General features: G+C 35.8%; 1 protein-coding gene across 2 annotated transcripts in view; it reads right to left on the bottom strand.

Annotated features, from left to right (window-relative positions):
• Positions 1–20,666, bottom strand: part of LOC144769432 (ALX homeobox protein 1-like) — a 131,625-nt gene that overhangs the window by 26,796 nt on the left and 84,163 nt on the right. Inside the window, exon 4 of one of the 2 annotated variants that reach the window (XM_078653528.1) lies at positions 3,534–3,650. The exons of the other annotated variant lie outside the window; for it this stretch is intronic. Within the exon in view, the coding sequence (XP_078509654.1) occupies positions 3,534–3,650 (117 nt within the window). The remainder of the gene's footprint in view (positions 1–3,533; positions 3,651–20,666) is intronic. 2 annotated transcript variants of the gene reach the window in all.

Here is a 20,666-nt window from a genome sequence, read left to right as displayed (position 1 = left end):
AAACCAAACTCATTTGCTGATGATTGGGACTTTGAAAGTATTAATAACATGATGTCTGATCTAGTGATGTCTGCTAAATTTACCAAACATGATTATTTGCAGGGTTCATCTAATTATGATAGTATGTACTGCTACAACCACTATGGTAACCATTTTCTACATAAATCTGCACAACCTAGAAATGTTTTAAATTATAATCAATGGGAACATTGTGCAACCCCTCCAAAAGGAAGCTCAAGAACCTTTTATGACAAATATTCATACTTTTCAGGGTTCAACACAATTGATGCTGAAACATTTTATTTCAAATTGTCAAATGAGACAGGAACAAAAACCATGCTTACAAACACGAAATTGATATATTCTGACTCATTTTTTGAACAAATGAATACATTTGGTTTTGATTATTGGGACAAAAATGTTGAAGTAAAAAGTGTTTGGGGTACAAAAGAATGGCAAGTACAAGGTATAGAATCATTGTTTAGAGCCTGCATGATCCCAGAACAAATTATATTCTTGAATGAAACTATTCAACAAACTACCTGTCTTGGATTAGCCAAAATCAAAGACTTAAATAAACCGTCTATTCCAAAACCAACAATGAACAGCAATAACTCTGCGGATGAAGAGATAGACGTAAACTATGTATTAAACCAAAACAGAACAAATCCTGATTGGAAACAATGGTTGATCTGGCCCACAGATACTAATAACTGTCAAGACAGATTCCTGAACAAAACACAGGGGTTCACATTGACCAGGCCAGACCCTAGATATTCCCAAAGACAACACCCAGGGATAATCACCACCTACAGTGTGAGACCTCAGACGAGAGATACTATCCCTCAACCATCCTAGACCTCAGGTACGGAGCTGAATGACCCCTTGCAGAGAATTCTTGAGTCAGTCACTTGGCAAAACAAACTTAACTTAAACTGCTACTTTCTATCCCCGCCCACGTATTAGGCTTAGGTCAGGTACACTGGGGTAGGCGTGGTTAGAAGCACCAGTTGAGTACGATTAGTTAAATGTATATGTGTATGTATATATTCTATCCATTTTAAATAACGTATGGCTTAGAAACCATATCAATGTTTTTACAGTATTATTTTATAATTCTGCTTTTATTGTATGCACTTTACTTAACCATAAGTATTGCGATAATATCGATCCATTTCTCTTGTACGAGAAAAGAGACTGATCAATAAATAACATCTTTTATTGAACACGCCCGTCTCTTCCTTTTCTCTACAATCTGGTGAAACTAAGAATGCACGTACTGACTGAGTAAAATAAGTTGTCTTTTGTTTTCACACGACTCTAGAGATACACTCTTGATTAGGGGAGAGCAAAGTTGTCATGTTCTATGGTTGTCAGAAACTAAATCCCTTCTTGTCTATCCAGGGAGGTTCAACTCCTCCTTGCCTATTCGAGAAAGTTTCTAGTGAACTCTGAGCTATCTGGCAAACCCAAAACTTTAAGTCTAATATCGACAGTAGACGACCTAGTTAACGTCTGGTCTAGGTCTATACTATTGGAGGTATTATTCCAATGCGCAGAGCCTATTGGGATAATAGGAACTACACTACAGTAAAAGAGAAACAATTATTGCTCTCAAATATGGGACAAATAATGTTTTTGCCACGGTATCTGCAGATCTGCTACACAGACACACAAACACTATCAGAATACTTTTCTTATTCACTGGATCAATGGGTGCATCTTTGGATACTGTGGTATATGAGAAAAAGGGAGAAGTTGGAATAACGGACTGGGGTAGGGTTCCCTACTCCTTGGGCTGATCTAAGGGATGGGAAAATAAAAAACCTTCACATTTGGTAGTGCTGATATGAGGGAAGGTTTTGTAGCTATCCGGCTGAGCACAATTGCAATGCTTAAGACTTCACAATATTTATCCAAATAAATAACAACACCTCAAAGTACAACTTAATTAAATAACAATAAATACTCAAAACAATACATAATAAAACATTCAAGTTTGTCTCTCTCACAGTTTTAAGGTTAATATAATGTATAATCTCATTTCTTATGTTAATTATGACGTTTGCAAATGCCACATATAGGGCCCGATTAGGATGGCGGACGGACCAGCGTCCGTCCGCCTCCCCCGCGGTGGAGGGACCGTCCGCATGGGCTGCGGTGTTCCCTCCCTCGGAATTAGGATGTGACCGCCACCCTGGTGGTCACATCCCCTATATTTAACATTGCGGCGGATGCTGCTTCAGGCAGCACCCGCCGCAAGGTTAAATGTGCATGTTTTCCTTTGCATGCACGAAGCGGCATGCAAAGGCAGGGGGTACCATAGGTACCCCCCCATGTGCACCACCCACCCCCAACACTCCTGGGGGCCCACAACGGCCCCCATACTCAAACTACACAAGCTTTTCTACGGCGGAAAACCCGCCGTGGAAAAGCATGTCTCCGTCGGCATCCTAATTTGGCTGGCGGTGTCTGATAGACACCGCCACCATATTAGAGCTTTTCCGCCGCGGTCGGAAGGCGACCGCGGCAGAAAAGCGGCGGACGGAAATATGACCCCCCAGCCATCCTAATCTGGCGGGGGGTCTTTTCAGTGTCCGCCGGCCCGGAGGATGCGGATTCACAGCGATCATAATCGGGCACAAAGTGTGAGGTCAAGAGCACATCATCTGCTGTGTAAATTATGATGGTTATGTAGCTATGTGAATTATGGATTGCAGTCCTAACCATAATTTGCGAATTTCACTAGTTTTTGTTGGTTTTGATTTCGAAATCATAACTCAGCTTTATCAGTGTTTTTTGTTTTCTGTGAAATGCTAAGGTTTTTTAAACATATGTTAACGTGCTAAAACTAAAGTTAACCATAACTTTAGTTTATTTGTTGTTTTGTTCAGAGAGGATATGTATGCTTAAAGGGTAACTGGGCAATATGGCTAAAAGCTGAGTAGTTTGTAAATGTTAACAGAATCCCAAGATTCCCGAGATGTCAATATAGTACCATATTATACATGGTGCCTATTATGCATTTTTTGTATTAGATGTTGATTGTTGGGAGGTTAGCTTGAAAAAGATGTCTTTTTTAGAGTCACAGCAAACAACAGGCAATGACTGGAATTAGAATGTTTAGGTTGTGTTTACCTCTCTTGAATAAACTGTCAATAAATTAATGGGCATTGGCGAGAATAGGCAATTCTGTGGCTGCAGCAATTACCACAGAATTATGGATTTACTGCATTTGCATTTCCATTTAGGATATTAGATAAGTTGGCACACACCTTTTCTAGGACAAATCCTTGAGTCAGCAATACCACCTGTAGCCCCTGGCTTGTCAGTCTACAGTGGCAGCAGAAGTTATCTATTACTGAATATTTTGTACCTTCTGATTCTATATATGGCCCGCTGCTGGCCTCTGTGAGAAAATCAATGCACGCATAGAAGGCAAATTACAATTTTCAGCCAACAACCTCTCTGGTCCACAATAGCATGATGCGTCGCTGAGCATTGTATTGCACTCTGTGGCAATTGGCTCTTACCGGGGGATTTGGCTTTGGGGCTGGGATCATGTCAATTTCCATGAGATGTTGCAAGCCTCCAAAATGTCCAACCTTCTCATGTTTCCTCCACTTTGCTCGTCGGTTCTGGAACCATATCTGTTTGGAGGTGGGTACAAAATTAGGGTCAATGCAACAGTTCTCTTTCAATTTCTTAAGACTCTGGGTGCAAACAGCTGTCAAGCATGAAGGTGGAAGGCAAGTCTCTAGCCTGTATGACTTTCTCAAGGGGTAATAGTGAGAAATGATGTGAAGATCATTATGAGCAGTGGGCACAGACGACATTAACAATACAATTCTGGGTACAAGAGGAAATGTCACCCAATGTTATTTTATTGTTTAGTTGTTTTTTTTGTGGGCATGTGGAACACATGCGAAAAGACTGACTCTGAGGTAGGCGCATACACTAGATTAATGTATGCGCTACTTCATAACAACTCCAAAATATACATTCATAGTATCCCAGCCTGCATTAAAAGGATTGGACCATTTTAAATGAGATTCTGAAGCACCTTGCCTGTCCAATAGATAACCCAGCGGGCAGGGTGCAGTGTAATTACAAATTGGCCACATACTTTTAAGTTTTACATGTTCTGGTAATGAAAAATCTGTAAATTAATTTTTCACTAATGCAATACAAACCTCACCCTTATGAACACTGGTGTTACCTTATTACAGTTAATAAGCTGTAACTTGTGAATGGGAACAGGTAACCAGTTCATGTTTGGTGTCTTTGGAATTGTAATGAAACATTCTCTCTTACAATAAAGTCGGGGTTTCAGTTACAATTTTGAAAATGCCACTTTTAGAAAGTGGGCATTTTCCTGCCTTATGCATTTAGTGCCTGCCACCTGTCTCTGGGTCACATGACTGGGTATAGCTGACAGTTGGGTTTTGTGTAATTCTCCTAGACAGCTACACACAATAGAGGGCTTAAGTGGGCCTGATTGGGCCCCCACTGTCAGGTTGTGAGGACGTATCTGGGCACAGCCCTACTTGAATAGGCTTTGTCCTGCTGCCACATATAGGTTTGCACACCCACTGTAGTTAGTGAGGAGTCAGGGCAGAAGAGGCAGAAAACCTTTGCACTTCAAAGGGAAAAAACCTCTAGAAACTTCTCCCATTTCAAAGGAGGCACCTGGTATAAATACTGGACCTCAGACACCAACTCCTCAGTACAATTCTAGACCTGTGGAAACTGCTGTGCTGCTGAAAGGACTGCCACTCTACTGGACTGCTGCCCTGCTGGACTACTGTCTTAATGGACTGCTGCCTTGATGAATTGCTGCCCTGCTGCCTGAGTCAGAGGGATTGGCCCTCCAACCTGAACTCAGTACTCCCAAAATGACTCCAAGGGCTAGTCAGATGGCCTACTGATTAGAGCCACAGGGACATAACAGGCTCCTCACCACCTGAACTAGCACCCAGACACAGCTGGAGTAAGCCTCTGAGCCCTAAGTTGTGACTCTCAGGTCTTGCACCCTTGGTGTGACCTCAGTGGAGGTGAATGAAGTTTTTGGACTCTCGCGAAGGGGAAACGTCGTTTTAAATGCAGTGTTTACACGGCACGACCTTTACCACGCTGTTATTACAACGCAAGTCGTTACTACGACTTGCGCTGGATGGCGCTGTGGGATAAGGAATCTTGTAATTTTATATTCCAACACCTTCCCTACTGTTACGGGGACTGGTGTTGGAATATAAAATTATAAGATTCCTAAATCCTCGCCCTCCAACGCAAGTCGTTGTAACGACTTGCGTTGTAAACTCTGCGATGTAAAGTACCGCGTTGAAAACAACCGTGTTTTACTGTCATACATCCCTCGCGAAGTAGCCCTTTGATGCCAAAACCTTATCTCTCGCACTGCCCGTCATTGCGAAGTTCTGTCAGCCCGACCCTTTGAGCTACATCGACAACCATCAGTAACACTTCCCTGCTCCTCACAGCCCACTCCACCATGAACGTGACTCTTTGCACCAGACTGAGAAGATAGCTTTGCAGCAGGACTAACCTGGTCTAACCTAACCTGGTCCCTGTATCTGACCTGCACTCCATCACGGTCAGCCTGAACTTGTGACTTTCTCCCAGTTTCACATGACCAGATTGCCGCAAGTAGTCCTTTGGGCTTTTTGGCTCTATTTTCACTTAAATCTTAAAAATTGTATATCTCCGGTTCAACTGTTTGTTGTTTTGGTCTTGATTTATTAATAAATTGCTGCTCTATATTTCTAATTTAGTGTGAAGTGCTGCATAATTTACACATTGCCTCTAGGTCAAACCGGACTTCTCTGTGCCACGCTACCAGAGGGTGGACCACAGGTTATTTGGGGTTTGCTTTTGCCACACCCTGACAAGGATTGTGGTTGCTGCTTGAGTAGAGTTTCACCACCCTCAACTAATAACCCACTTTCACACAAAAGTAATTGCTTATTAAATGTAATAAATTAACCCAAGATTATCCTATAGGAGAGGCAGGCCTCACAGTAGTGAAAAATTAATTTAGGAGCTTCTTACTACCAGGACATGTAACACTTAAAAGTATATGTCCACATTTTTAAATACACAACACCCTGCTCTATGGGCTGTTTAGATCCCACCCTATGGCTGACTTATGTATTAAAAAGGGAAGTTTAGGCCTTGGCAAAAGTTTATTTGACCAGTTCAGAATGGCAATCCAAAACTGCACACATAGGTTGCAATTGGACCTAAAGCATGTTTAGGGGGGCTACTTATGTGGTGGATACAATCAGTGCTGCAGGCTCACTAGTGGCATTTAATTTACACGACCTGGGCACAGGTAGTACCAATTTACTAGGGAGTTAAGTAAATTAAATGGGCAATTGGGTTTAAGCCAATTCTACCATGTTCTAAAGTCCCCAAGCACTTTCTCACTGGTTAGCAGTAATAAAGAGTCCTGAAGCCAGCAGGTCGAGTTTTTGTAAGCATCTGGTGAGTAAACTCAGGCTGGAAAGGAACAAATGTTCTGTTCATGCAAAAAGTGAATGAGCAATAAAGATGCCATTAAATCTTGTTTTTATCTTGACACATTTGCTGTTTGTTCAAGGAAAGAGGTCAAATGTCAGTTTGTCTTTTAACTAATTGCTGCTTGGAAAATGTGGTTTATTTTTCTTTCTCTTACTAGAGTTAGAGGTTTTTGTCAAGTGAGCAGTCTGAAGATGTCAGTTATTTTTCTCTAACACAAACCATTTAAGTAAATTGCCTGTAAATTAATATTACAAATATTTCAAAATATATCAGGAATTACAAAAGCAATGTTTTTTGTAATTAAGAAGTGTGAATCAAACAGAGTTAAATAGGAGCAAAACACTTTACTTGCTGATGTGTATGTGACACATATTTGTATAAACTCTATTTCCAAATATTACCGTTTGTACACTATGGGGTCGATTCCGATCCGGTAAAATGCGCTCCGAATCGTCGTACGGAGCGTTTTTTGCCCGTACGAATCGTACCCGTAAACGTCCCGTACGTACGACGAAGTACGATCCGTACCAGGAGGCGAACTCCGTACGAGTCGTACAGGACTCCGTACGAATCAAATCTCCGTACGAGTCTCACTCGGAACCCGCTGTACGCGACATCACTACGGTTCGCGGCTGGTTTTTACGACCCAGCAAGTACGATTCGTGTCGGGTACGCACCGTACGACCCTTTTCCTACGGGAGCTGAAAACAGTCGTACACGCAGAGTTCGTGCCGAAAAAGGTACGGAACGCCCCCCCCGGGTACGGCACGTACCCCCCATGATCGCAGGGGTACGCGCCGTACCCCTGTGAGCATGCGGGGTACGTGCCGTACACCCAGAATACATGGGGTACGCACCGTACCCCATGTACGGTGGGTGTACGGCACGTACCCCATGTACGCTGGGTGTACGGCACGTACCCCGCATGCTCACAGGGGTACGCCGCGTACCCCTGCGATCATGGGGGGTACGCGCCGTACGGTGTGTAGGTGATCGTGCGCTTTTCCGTACGAATCGACGTGTACCGTACGAATCGCGTCCTGGTCGGCCGATCGGAATCGTCCGGTCGTACGGCGTCCGTACGAGTCGTACGGAAACGGCTCCGGATACGATTCGTACGGACGGGGATTTTACCGGATCGGAATCGACACCTATATAGTTTTATCAGGAAAGCTGCATGTCAGTGGAAAGGTTTGTGGCCATTTCAATGTAAAATCTGCTGATTACAAATGACAGTGTGATACCACTTTATGCTTTAGTTATGTATTTATTAAAAGTGATTGTTTTGAAACATGATTTCTGAAACATTCCTGCCCCCGCCCTAATAAAAAAATGTTGTTAAGGAACTAAGGGCCGGATTCACAGAACTAACTTAAGACAAAATCCTAAACTTACTACTTTTGGTATTCACAGAAGTTAGGATTTTGTCTTAAGTTTGTCTTAAGACAGACTTAAGACAGACTTAAGACAAAATCCTAACTTCTGTGAATACCAAAAGTAGTAAGTTTAGGATTTTGTCTTAAGTTAGTTCTGTGAATCGGGCCCTAAGAGGCAAGTCAGGGGTCATGTGCATCCTATATGTAGCTAGTTTTTAATTATATGTGGGAAGAAAGTTTAAGTCTAGTAAATCAAACAAAATAGTTTTTGTACAGCAGACATGCTGAACTCGTACATTTGAAGGTGCTCTCATATGTGATAATTAAGAAAATGGCGACTCAATGAATGAAATAATTTGCCCACAATCACATCATTTGAAACCAGTTTGAGGGTCAAGAGCATTACAAATAGGTTGAGTAGATTATTTAAGTCACTAGACCTGCAGGTCTAGTAACTTTTTTATGATATCCCAAGGCCTGGTCTAAGGAACTGTAATTAAAAACCCTCTTTAATGAAAAAGTTAATAGTAAAGTCACATTCTAAGTCACAAGTTAAAGACTAGAAAGCAGTCGGGCCCGTTCAGGCAAGAGCGGTGGGGCAGGATTTCGACGGGGGATGACAAGGGAAAATTAGATAAATAATTAATTTTCCCTTGTCATCTTCCATCGAAATCCCCCCCACCAGCCACCCACTCTTACCTGCACGGGCCTCAGCTGCAGGAAAGTTAGCATTTTCTTGTCCCAACAATTTGGTGTCTGCAGCCTGTATCCTGTATATCACAAAACCTCTCCCTGAGCTCACTCACAAAGAGTTTGACACTAGTATTTTGTGTCCCCTGACAAGTTGGGGCCAGGGTAGGGTGGCAGTAAATTTCAGACACCTCTTGGGGGAGGAAACCTCCAGAACCTGCCCTTACTGGCACAAGGTTATGGTAACTAGTCATAATATCGACTCCAAAATATCGAATGGACAAAATATCGAGTCAAAAATATCGAGTATAGGAAAATATCGAAAAAAAGAATATCGAAGTAGAAAATATCGTATTATTTAATGTGAAAAAAATATCGAGTACAAAAATATCGAGTTAAAAATATCGAGTAGAATTAATATCGATATGTAGTAATAGTAAAAAATATCGAAAAAGTATAGATAAAATGTTAATAAAATATTATTAATATATATAAAAAATAATATATATATTTATATAAATATATAAATGTATGTTAATGTTTAGGAGCGGGATGTTGGGTTAATAGGGGATAAGGGTGGGGAGTAATTTAAAAATATGTAATAAAAAGTGTAAAAATCTATAAAATATTTGTATATTTAAAAAAAAAAATTTAAAAAAAAATATTTACAGAATAAATGTTTTTTTTATTTAAAATGATAAAAAAATAAAAATCTAATCAAAAATTGGAAAATAACTTAAAAAACTATTAAAATATATGTTTGAAAATTATATATATATTTATATAAATATAGAAATTAATGTTAATGTTGAGGAGCGGGATGTTGGGTTAATAGGGGATAAGGGTGGGGAGTAATTTAAAAATATGTAATAAAAAGTGTAAAAATCTATAAATGTAGTATAAAATTATAAAAATACAAATGTTTATAAATATTATTATTTTATATAAAATAATTTTTAAAAATTAAAAATGTTATATAAATTTTTTTAAAAATAGGAAAATAACTGATAAATATGGGATAATATATGTAAAATACCTAATTAAAAATAAATAAAAATAATTATTAAAAATAATTAATATATATTTTTTTTAATATTTCTAAATAAATATTAACAATTTAATAACATAGTACAATTTTTTTTAAATATTTATACATAATTATTAATACTTTTATCAAATATTAATAAAATAAAATAATATTTTACATTAATTATTAATAATTTTATTGAATATTCATGAAAACTACATTTTGCTAATAAAATCAGAAGAAAAAATATATAAGAATCACAATCATAACATATGTAAGAAATAGTTAAAGCTATTTAATTTTAGAACAATATACAGATACATTAAAAACAGAATTTAAAAAAAAAAAGGATAAAAATACAAATAAAAAATATCAGAAAATAATACAAATATTATTTTATAACACAAATAAATTATTAAATATGTGAAAATAAATTGCAAAAATAGGTCATACAAGATACAAATTTGAACATAAATTTAAAATATTTAGAATAAAAATATTAATTAAATGTAATATTTTAAAAAATAATCATTACCACAAATACGTTTTTATATAAAAAATACTAAATGATCAAATATATTATATATAGTGTAAATCACAAATAATATCTGGGAACATTTATTTAGAATCAGTGTCCAACACCTACCCTGATATATGCCTGACTGGAGTTGGAATAGTAAATTATAATTGGTCAGTGTCCAGCACCTTCCCTGATATTTGTCTGACTGGAGTTGGAATAGTAAATTATAATGGGAAATAACCTTTACTACGCAACTTTTACAACGTACTCCATTACAATGAAACTTTTACAACGCAAAAACCATTACAACGCATGTATTTACAACGCATGTTTTTACTACGTAGGTACCTTTACAACGCATACCATTACAACATAAGTATTGGTAAGTATATAATTATATTTAAAATGTTATATGGGTTTTTTAAGGGGTATTTTTAGGGTTCAGGGTCAGTTTTGGGTTTTTGGGTAAAGGGGTATTTTTAGTGTTCTGGGTCAGTTTTGTGTTTTTGGGTAAAGGGGTATTTTTTAGGGTTCAGGGTCAGTTTTTAGTTTTTGGATAAAGGGGTATTTTTTTGGTTCTGGGTCAGTTTTCTGTTTTTGGGTAAAGGGGTATTTTTAGGGTTCAGGGTCAGTTTTTAGTTTTTGGGTAAAGGGGTATTTTTAGGGTTCAGGGTCAGTTTTTAGTTTTTGGGTAAAGGGGTATTTTTAGGGTTCAGGGTGAGTTTTCAGTTTTTGGGTAAAGGGGTATTTTTAGGGTTCAGGGTCAGTTTTCAGTTTTTGGGTAAAGGGGTATTTTTAGGGTTCAGGGTCAGTTGTTAGTTTTTGGGTAAAGGGGTATTTTTTGGGTTCAGGGTCAGTTTTTAGTTTTTGAGTAAAGGGGTATTTTTAGGGTTCAGGGTCAGTTTTCAGTTTTTGGGTAAAGGGGTATTTTTAGGGTTCAGGGTCAGTTTTCAGTTTTTGGGTAAAGGGGTATTTTTAGCGTTCAGGGTCAGTTTTTAGTTCTTGGGTAAAGGGATATTTTTTGGGTTCAGGGTCAGTTTTCAGTTTTTGGGTAAAGGGGTATTTTTAGGGTTCAGGGTCAGTTTTTAGTTTTTGGGTAAAGGGATATTTTTTGGGTTCAGGGTCAGTTTTCAGTTTTTGGGTAAAGGGGTATTTATAGGGTTCAGGGTCAGTTTTTAGTTTTTGGGTAAAGGGTATTTTTAGCGTTCAGGGTCAGTTTTTAGTTTTTGGGTAAAGGGGTATTTTAAGGGTTCAGGGTCAGTTTTGGGTTTTTGGGTAAAGGGGTATTTTTAGTGTTCAGGCCTGGTCAGTTTTGGGTTTTTGGGGTATGGGTACAGGGTAAAAATTTAAAAAAAATATATATAAATTAAATAAAATAAATTAAATTATATTAAATTATATTATTTTCAATGACATGCGTTGTAATGTTTTTTGCGTTGCAAAAATTTCTTTGTAGAGGTATGCTTTGTAAAAGTATGCGTTGTAACGTCATACATCCATTATAATTGGTCAGTGTCCAGCACCTTCCCTGATATTTGTCTGACTGGAGTTGGAATAGTAAATTATAATTGCTCAGTGTTCAGCACCTTCTCTGATATTTGTCTGACTGGACTAGGAATAGTAAAATATAATTGGTCAGTGTTCAGCACCCTCACAGAAAAATTTACATGACTGTGTTATAATCTTAGGAAAATAAGTACACATGGATGTTTTTAAAAGTTTTATTGTCAATTTGTATTTATAACATGTGCAGTACAATAGTCAAAACAATTTATATTCAATATAAGTAGTTAGGAAAATAGGATGTGTTCATTTACATTTATTGTAATTTATAAATGTAAATTTTCTAAACATATCTTTTGTACTGTATTTATACAAAACATAATAATTTGGAACATATTTATATTTGGGTGACAAATTGTAATACTTAGAACAAATTATAATCAATTTTATTAACAGACTGTTAAATATTTATTTAATAATGTTAATATATTATATATTAATATTATTAAATATACATGTTTGATATATAGATTATTATAAACTCATAAAATAGTAAATACATGTTTTAAAGATATTATACAAAAAAATTATAAAATACTTTGATAGATATTACATACAATGTTATTAATAAACAATAAAAATTTAATAATTCTTCTTATATATATACAAATATTTAGGAGAAAAACATTATTCCTAATACTATATGAAATAGTAAAACAATGACTTAGTTGGATATAATGTTTTAAAATAAATGTTTTAATTTTACATACATTGTTGGGATAATTAATAATAATAATTAATATATTATATTAATTATTAAAATTATTTACAATTTTACAATAATTATAACATTTGTTACAATAAAAAATATACATTCTGAAAATAGTAAATCAATTTTAGAGTTGTCATAGTATTTATTTCCTATTGATGTATTTAAATTATATTAATAATATAAATAAATAAAAATAATTATTTATTTATACTATTAATTTACAAATGAAATACATTTCTACATTTACTTAAATAAAGGAAAAAATATTTATAATAAATATCATTTAACATTAAATATTTAAAAGATATGTATTATAAAGTTTATATATTTAAAGTAATATTAATATTAAATAATATTCTATAAATATTATTTTATATTAATTAAGAACGTATATCTAAGCTAAATAAGTAGTAATTAGTGTTACACATTTTTATTAGAAGTTATAAGTTTGTGTATGTATTTTATTTCTCATTAGAACATTGTATTTATTATGTTTACCTTTCTAATATAGTTTAAGGGGACTACTTTTTGACCGCGTAAGGTTATTTTGCTTCATTCAGGACTGGAGAAGATCGCGGTTGGAAGCTGCTTCGCGTTGAGAAAGGTAAGGGGAATTTTAACTAATATTTCGTAGAGAGTAGTAGTGTTTGAGACTATATTCGACGTTTTTAGAGTTATTGTATGTATGTAGTCGTCGTTTTGGTATGTTTTAGGTGAAAATTCGTATTTACCGAGGCGTCGTGTATGTTAGAGGCCTAGTGTTTTTTTATGCTTAGGATATGTGTTTGAACATGTTTTACATAAATTTTAATGTGTATTTTGGAATCTTTGGGTGTTTGTGTGGGTGGGTTACTTAATGTATGTTTTTTTACAGGTACCGGAACTTCGCAGTATTATTCCATTGAGGGATGCGTTTTTTTTGGAGATAAGCTTGCATTACAAATAAATGTAATATTTTTACATCTATCTCCTTTTTTCGTGATTTCCTGGAGCGATTTTTAATCTTTTTCAAGATTTTTCGGGTTTTTATGGTTGTTGATTTGGAATCGATTACGATAACATAGTGCTTATTTTACTTTTACTAAGTGTGTGTATGTTCATTTTTTAAATGAATTTAACACACTTTGTTTACTCCGCGTTTACAGGAGTGATTTTTGTAATCTTTTACTAATTTTCGGGATATTTGTAGGTTGTCGCATTGCATTGGGAGAAGAATAGGCGTAATTTTTTTTTTACAAGGTGTGTGTATATCACTTTAAATAATAAAGTGTCCACACTTGTATTATCGGGATTTCCTGGAGCGTTTTTTAGAAAAATTATATTATTTTCGTGTTTTTGAGGGTTTCCGAAATAGGATTTGTACTGGATTGTAAGGTATTGTATGGATTATATGTGGCTGGATGACCTCTTCTTCTGCTACATAAATTGTTTTTCACATTTATTTTATTTGGGTGGGAAATGTCGATTTAAATGTCATTGCAATGTTTAATATTATAAATATTGCATATTTGTTAAGTAAATGTTTTTTAAAATTTAACAAATATATTAAACAAATATGTATTATTTATGATTACATGAAAAATGTTATGGATTTCACATTTTCTGTAATTATCAGAAGTTTTTGTTAGTTTTGGTATGATACTTTATAGTAGGCTTTAAGCTATCAGTGATAGGTACTCTAAACCTCTGGTTGAAGGATATAGGGTCACTTGGCTTTGCAGGAGTTTGACCATTTGTTTTGTTTGTTTTGTTAGTTTAGGGCCAATTTGTGTAACAGATTGTTCTATCCTTAGTTCTTGGTAGCTTTGTTCTTTTTTTAAAGATTGTATTAGATTTAGGAAGGTGGGTTTTGCTCTGTTAGTGGTAGCTTGGAATGCATTGTGCCATCCTTCCACACTGTTATTCGTTTTTGCCTCTTGGTTTAATGTACTTAGATATACATTCCACCAAGGTATGTGGAATTTAGGTTGGCGTCGGTGCCCAGATCTATGTAACCTTCCCACCCAAGTATCCTCAAAATAGTCCAGTAGTGGGGCCAGTTTGTCTTCATACTTTTTGTAGTATGTGCTGTCAATAAGTAAGTCATAGTGTTCCGCTACATCAGTAACTGGAACATAGGCTAGTGCTATTAATTTTTTAACTTGATATGCAAAGTTGCTATCAGTTGAGTATTTAATGCTTAAAGTTGATTTTTGGAGATGTCTCCATATACTTTGGTTGAAGTGATAGTAGCAACCTTGGATAGCTGTGTGGGGAAATGTTTTCAAAATGCTATTGATCATAGCAATTTCGAAATCAATAATTATTTTTTGGGGAAAATAATTATTGATTTCATTTTTGATAACATTTAATATTTCTATATATGTATTTTGTTGTTTGTTAGGTAACAAACAGTAAATAAAAGGGATATTGTAGTGATGATATAATCCATGAATGGTATATAGTTGATAAAATGGTTTGTGACATGGTTTAAAAGTCCCATCCATCATCCATTGGTCGCATTGTTGTATTTTTCTTAAATTTGTTGCAGTTGCAAACATGATAATTCTGTTGGTGGGGCTTTCATTGTCAAAAAGTAAAAATTTCTCATTACTGTGTGTTACGCTCATTTCTGGGGAAATTATTATTTCTTCAAAAGATGTAGGGTTAGGTTGAGTAGTAGTAGTTAATCTTTTAGTGCGTGCTATTGTGCGTTTAAGGGAGTCAATTGAGGGTAGCTGACCTGAAGCATGGGCAGGAATTTTTAACAGTTCTTCTTTTAGGATTTGTGTGGTAGGTTTGTCACTCCCTGTGCTAGCTGTTTTTATAGTTTCTAAAGCATCCCTTATCTCTATCTCTGTGACATTGGGGGGGGGGGGGGTGATTATGTTCTCTGGTAGCTAATACATTTGTGTCTTCAGTAGTAGCCCTACCATAGCATTTGTTTGAATAGTATTTGGTACATTTCCAAAATACTTTTCTTCCTGTTTGTCTTTCTTGATTATAAACATACCCCATATAACATAACAACAATTTATTTTTCTGTGGCATAACAAATTCTGCACCTTCAGTCATTTTGTATTACTTGTTCTAGGAAAGATTAGAAAGAAACGTGTTTAAATGTAAAATATTATTGGTAGTGTTTTACAGATTTATATTTCACTGTTTATACTTACAGTTAGTAAATCAGGTGTTGAGAAATGCTGTTATGTTCAATTTATTTCTAGTATGTTCTTTTTGTTTTCCTGTTGGTAGGCAAAGTAAAAAATTATTAGCCATTTTTAAAAAATGTTTAGAATTTTTTTGGGAGAAAGCAGTATTAAATTTAGCATTTTAGGCAATTTTAGGACATTATTAGATATACTTATTTTTTTTAATTGTTCACTGTCTTTGGTGGAGTAGATGAAGGATGTAATGTGATTATCTGTAGAGAAGATATAATACACAAGAAATGATTATTAATACATAGATTTATAACTTTAGGGACTTTGAGGAAGTTAATAAATATACTTACTTGTTGTAATTCTGTAGTGTTAGCTTTATGTAGAGGAGATGTAGGATGTTTTCTGAATATCTGTAGAGAAGATAGAAGAAATAAAAAATGGTGTTTAGAAGATAGCTTTAGCGTTTTAGGGCCTTTCAGGAATTTTACAAATATACTTACTTTTTTAAATTGTGTAGTCTTTGTCTTTAGTCTAGTAGATGTAGGAAGTGTTTAGAATATCTGTAAGGAAGATAGAATAAACAAGAAATGGTGTTTAGAAAATAGTTTTAGTATTTTTGGGCCTTTTAGAACTGTACACATATATTTACTTGTTTAAATTGTGTAGTCTTTACATTTCGTTGAGTAGAATGCGGATGTTATCAGAAATTCTGTTAAGAAGATAGAGTAAATAAAGAAAGGATATTAGAAAATAGTTAATAAGAACAGCAGTTGGTGTATTAGAGAACATTTACATATTATTACAAATAGTATTTAGTGCTAAATAACTAGGAGCACGTATTTTGATGTGTTTAGGAGATGTCTATAAAAGAAATTTTAAAAGAGAAAAATAAATGTAATTTAAACAGTTAGGAGAATACATACAATTTTAGCCTAGTACTTGTGTATTATAATAATAAAGTTTCACTTACTTGATTAATTTTGTAGGAATCTTGAATAGTAATCTCGATTTATCAGGAACTAGTTGATCAAAGAGTTGCCTTCTGTTTTCTATAGCTTGTGCAGCAACAAATGGTAGTAGGCATATACTCCTTTTATAGTGTGTATTTTTTGTGTTCTCTAATGTCATTGGATGTTTTAAGAAAGAGAGCATTTTATTGGCTAATTTGAATTTTTTCACAATTAATTGGTTTGTTTGTTGAAGTGGAAATGGTCATTTGTGAAGAGTTTTGCATTAAAGCAGGTTAGTTAATTAAATATTTTTAAATATATGTAATAATAATGTGATAATATATGTAGAATTATTTAGAAAAATGTATATATTTATTTCAAAGTATTCATGATATGTTGGAAAAATGTTAACACATTTAAATGTGTTTAAAAAATGTATTTTAATATATAATATATAATTAGGATTGTGTAATGTATTTTACAAGACGATTAATGTATTATTTTACATATATAATGTGTATAATCAGAAGTCGATAAATCACAAAAAACGATATTTTTGTAGTCTATATATTGGTAGTCGATATTTTTGTAGTGTTAGGTTTATTTTGCTTACAAACGATATATTTGTAGTCGATATATTGTTTGTCTATATTATTGAAGTCGATATTTTATAGACTCGATATTTTTTACTCGATATTTTTGTAGTTAGTTAAATAAGTATAGAAACTCGATATTTTTGTAGTCGATAATTAGTCAACGATATTTTGGCAACTCGATATTTTGTCTGTCGATAATATTTCAGTTATCCCAAGGTTATATATTGGACCCTCCGACTCAACGCTTCAGTACACCTGTGGGTCTGTGGAAGATTCAGAAGGACTGCTGTGCTGCTCTGCAAGAAGGACTGTGACTCTGCTGCCCAGCCAGCTTAGTGAGAAGGACTGGACCTGCATCCTGCACCCAGGACCACCAGAGTGACTCAGCGCTAGTTGGCTAGCCTCCTGATCAGAGCTTCAAGGACGGATAAGGCTCCAGCCACCAGAAAACTAGAACCCGAACTCTGTCTGCTACGGACCCTACTCCCTCAAGTGGTGCCACCCCAGATCTGGACTCTTGGAAGTGGGTCTGAATGTGCTCTGCCAGCCCAGCTGTGGCCCTGTGACGAGAGCTGATGCAGTGCGATGCATCTTCTTGCAGCTGCATCGTAACCGCCTCAGCACAATGCATCTCCAACACACGACTTTGCATTACAGCACACAGCCTCCTCAGAACCATCACTGCGGGAGATATCCTCGATGCAGGCATTTGCATTGCAAGCCCGTTGTCTATGGCATCCTCGATAACGACGCAGCACTGGCATTGTTCTTTCACCTGTGCTTTTCATTTTGAATATTTTTGGGGTATATTTTATGCCTCTTTTAAGCTGGTACTTGAAAAGTCTAGGGAAAACTGTTGGAAAATTGCGCTCTGTGAAGTGTCCCCCCTCCTCCCTATTTTCGGAACTTTTTATTGACTTTAGGATTCTGGGCACTTTGCCACCGCTAATCAGTGACAAAGTGCATGTGCTCTCTCCCAAAATGTGGTAACAATGGCTTATCCACAAAGGCCACATTTAATTTACCTATAAGTCCAGAGGAAAGTGAACTACATGTACCCATGGACTATGAATTAAGTGCTACTAGTGGGCCTGCAACACTGATTGTGCAACCGGCACAAGTAGCCCTTTAAACAAGTCTTGAGCCTGCCATTGTAGAGCATGTAGGTGTAGTTTTTACTGCCACTTCGACTTGGCATCTAAAAATCTTTGCCAAGCCCTAAACTCCCCTTAAACCACCCCCAAGGTAGGCCCCATGTAGCCCATAGGGAGGGTACTGGGTAAGTAAAAGGTACCTTTTTACAATACTTGCAAGGGACTGCTTGCCCAGTGATGCCATTCGCATTATGGTTGAGTGAATTTTTAAATAGAATTTGAACCTATTCCGTGCTCAGCAGTTTCACTTTTTTACAATATTGCATGGTCCATTTATGCTTCGATTTAAGTGATTTTTTCGACACTGAAATTCATTGGTTTACTATTCCTCTTTTTTCTTTTACTTTCAATCTAGGTGGTTTACATTTGCATACAATTGTAACAGGCAGTATATCATTTAGTCTTGTGCCAGGCAACTGATTAACAGTCCTGATGATGATCCCATATTTTAACATGATTGAAATGCCGTGGACACACACTCTGACCTGCTAGATTATGTCAAAAACTTTGGATTTGTTTGTGTTTAGAGATACTATAATCATTGAGCACTCAAAAGTCCAGTATTAGTGTCATTTATTGGTTTCTTGATTCTTGTCACAATTAAATCTTCATTGGAACAGTCCTCGTATTATTTTCAACAGAATAGCAGCCAACGCACGTTTCGTCTGGTCTGATCAGACCTACGACTTCCTCAGGGCTGCAACCCAAACAAATTATAATAATAATAAGTCAACTAAATAGTGTCAAAATATGACATGTTCACAAACATCTTCATAAAGGTTAAATAACTAATTTTTATAGTTGTGTCTGAAAGAGTTATTTTTAAAGATTAGTTTACTCACCACCAAGTTTAAAAGCTGAAAGCACCACGTGTGTATAATTTTAAACTACTCAATGGAGGGTTCATGCTTTATTAGTTCCAAATTGGGAGTAAAGAAAAAAAGAACATTAGGATTGTAGTAACAATTCCAGTTTGGCGTCATGGCTGGACCGCGAGGCTACATACCTATGCCTTCCCTCATCGGCAGAAGCAATTTATCCACTTCTTAACTGTAGTACAGTCTTTAATATTAACGTATCTGAAAAAATCAGTGCATACGTATTCAGTCTCATGTAATTCAGTACTTTATATCAGCGTATACTCAACTCATGATGATCAGGACTTTCTTACCTTATCCTATAAAAGTAACGTCCAAGATAATGAAACGATATGTTATGTGGCCCAGGTTTCCATATTTAAACTTCGTTGTATGTTTTATAATTCAATTTCCATAATCAGTAACAATATCTGAAAAATAGTTGTTTCCAGACCGTTATTTAGTATTATTGTTAGGGCATTACTTAAAGTTATGTGCTGCGATTGCCTACAATATTATAAAGAAGACAGTCATACCTCAAATATCTAGAGGTGATCCTCAGATTCTCGCCGGAAAGTAACTCTGTACCAGTATCACGAGTATCTGTAAGCGAGTAAATAAATGTATAACGAGTTGTCTAAAATAAGCTCAGTAGAAGTTTTAACTAACAGACATATTCTAAGTTTCCCAGCATTTGTATGCTAGTAGCACACTCACCGATTACAAAGTCAGTGGGCACCTCGGATCGCGTCTCGTCGTGTCAGCGTCCTACTCAGGCGCCATCTTGATTAGTATCCTTTATAGCAAAAAAGTAGTTTTTGGGCGCCATTTTTGTAAAGTTATAGTGCATCTTCTACTGAGCCTTAAAGTACCAATTTTGCCTATTTATGCCGATAACGTTTACTGCATATATCTTAATTCTCTCATATTAGAAATATTACCCTCATTATGAAGTATTAGCGTGAATATTTTTTTTTTTTTCTTCCCCGGAGAGAATTTCGGCGAGAAAATAGCAACTCGTGCCTGAATTTTTAGGCATATTAACGTGTTTTACCTAATGTTACAAATCTTGTAGTATATTACCCTGACTATTCTAAATATTATAAAGCTTCTAGTTCATACTCGAATTTCAAAGGTGATCGCAGTCGCCAATATCGAAAGATCTCAAGTTCATGTAATGAACTTGTCGAGTCAAAATTAATAGTATGTGTAGTTGCCCGTTTTGTAATACATGCTCACTCTATAAACCGAAGCCTAAATTATTCCTCTGATCATAAACTTCACAATCCTACTCCATTTCTCATTAGTATTCTCAGTCGCCATCTTGGAGTGGTCTCAAGTTCTTATGTTTATTATCCTTACTCTAACTACCAGTGAGCGGTGGCACTAGCATTCCACTCCGCAGTCCCACCATAGCGCCAGCCTGGTAATATTGGTCAAAAGAGACCCCAGAAGTATGCATAGGAGGAAGAGGTAAAAGGTTGCGAAAAACAGAACTCGTTTCCAACATGTAAATAGAAGTATATATCGGCTCGGATATG

Source organism: Lissotriton helveticus, chromosome 1_1 (genome assembly GCF_964261635.1).
Source record: "Lissotriton helveticus chromosome 1_1, aLisHel1.1, whole genome shotgun sequence".
NCBI lineage: Eukaryota > Metazoa > Chordata > Amphibia > Caudata > Salamandridae > Lissotriton > Lissotriton helveticus.
Note: the sequence above shows the minus strand (reverse complement) of the source record. Positions and strands in the feature narration are given on the sequence as shown.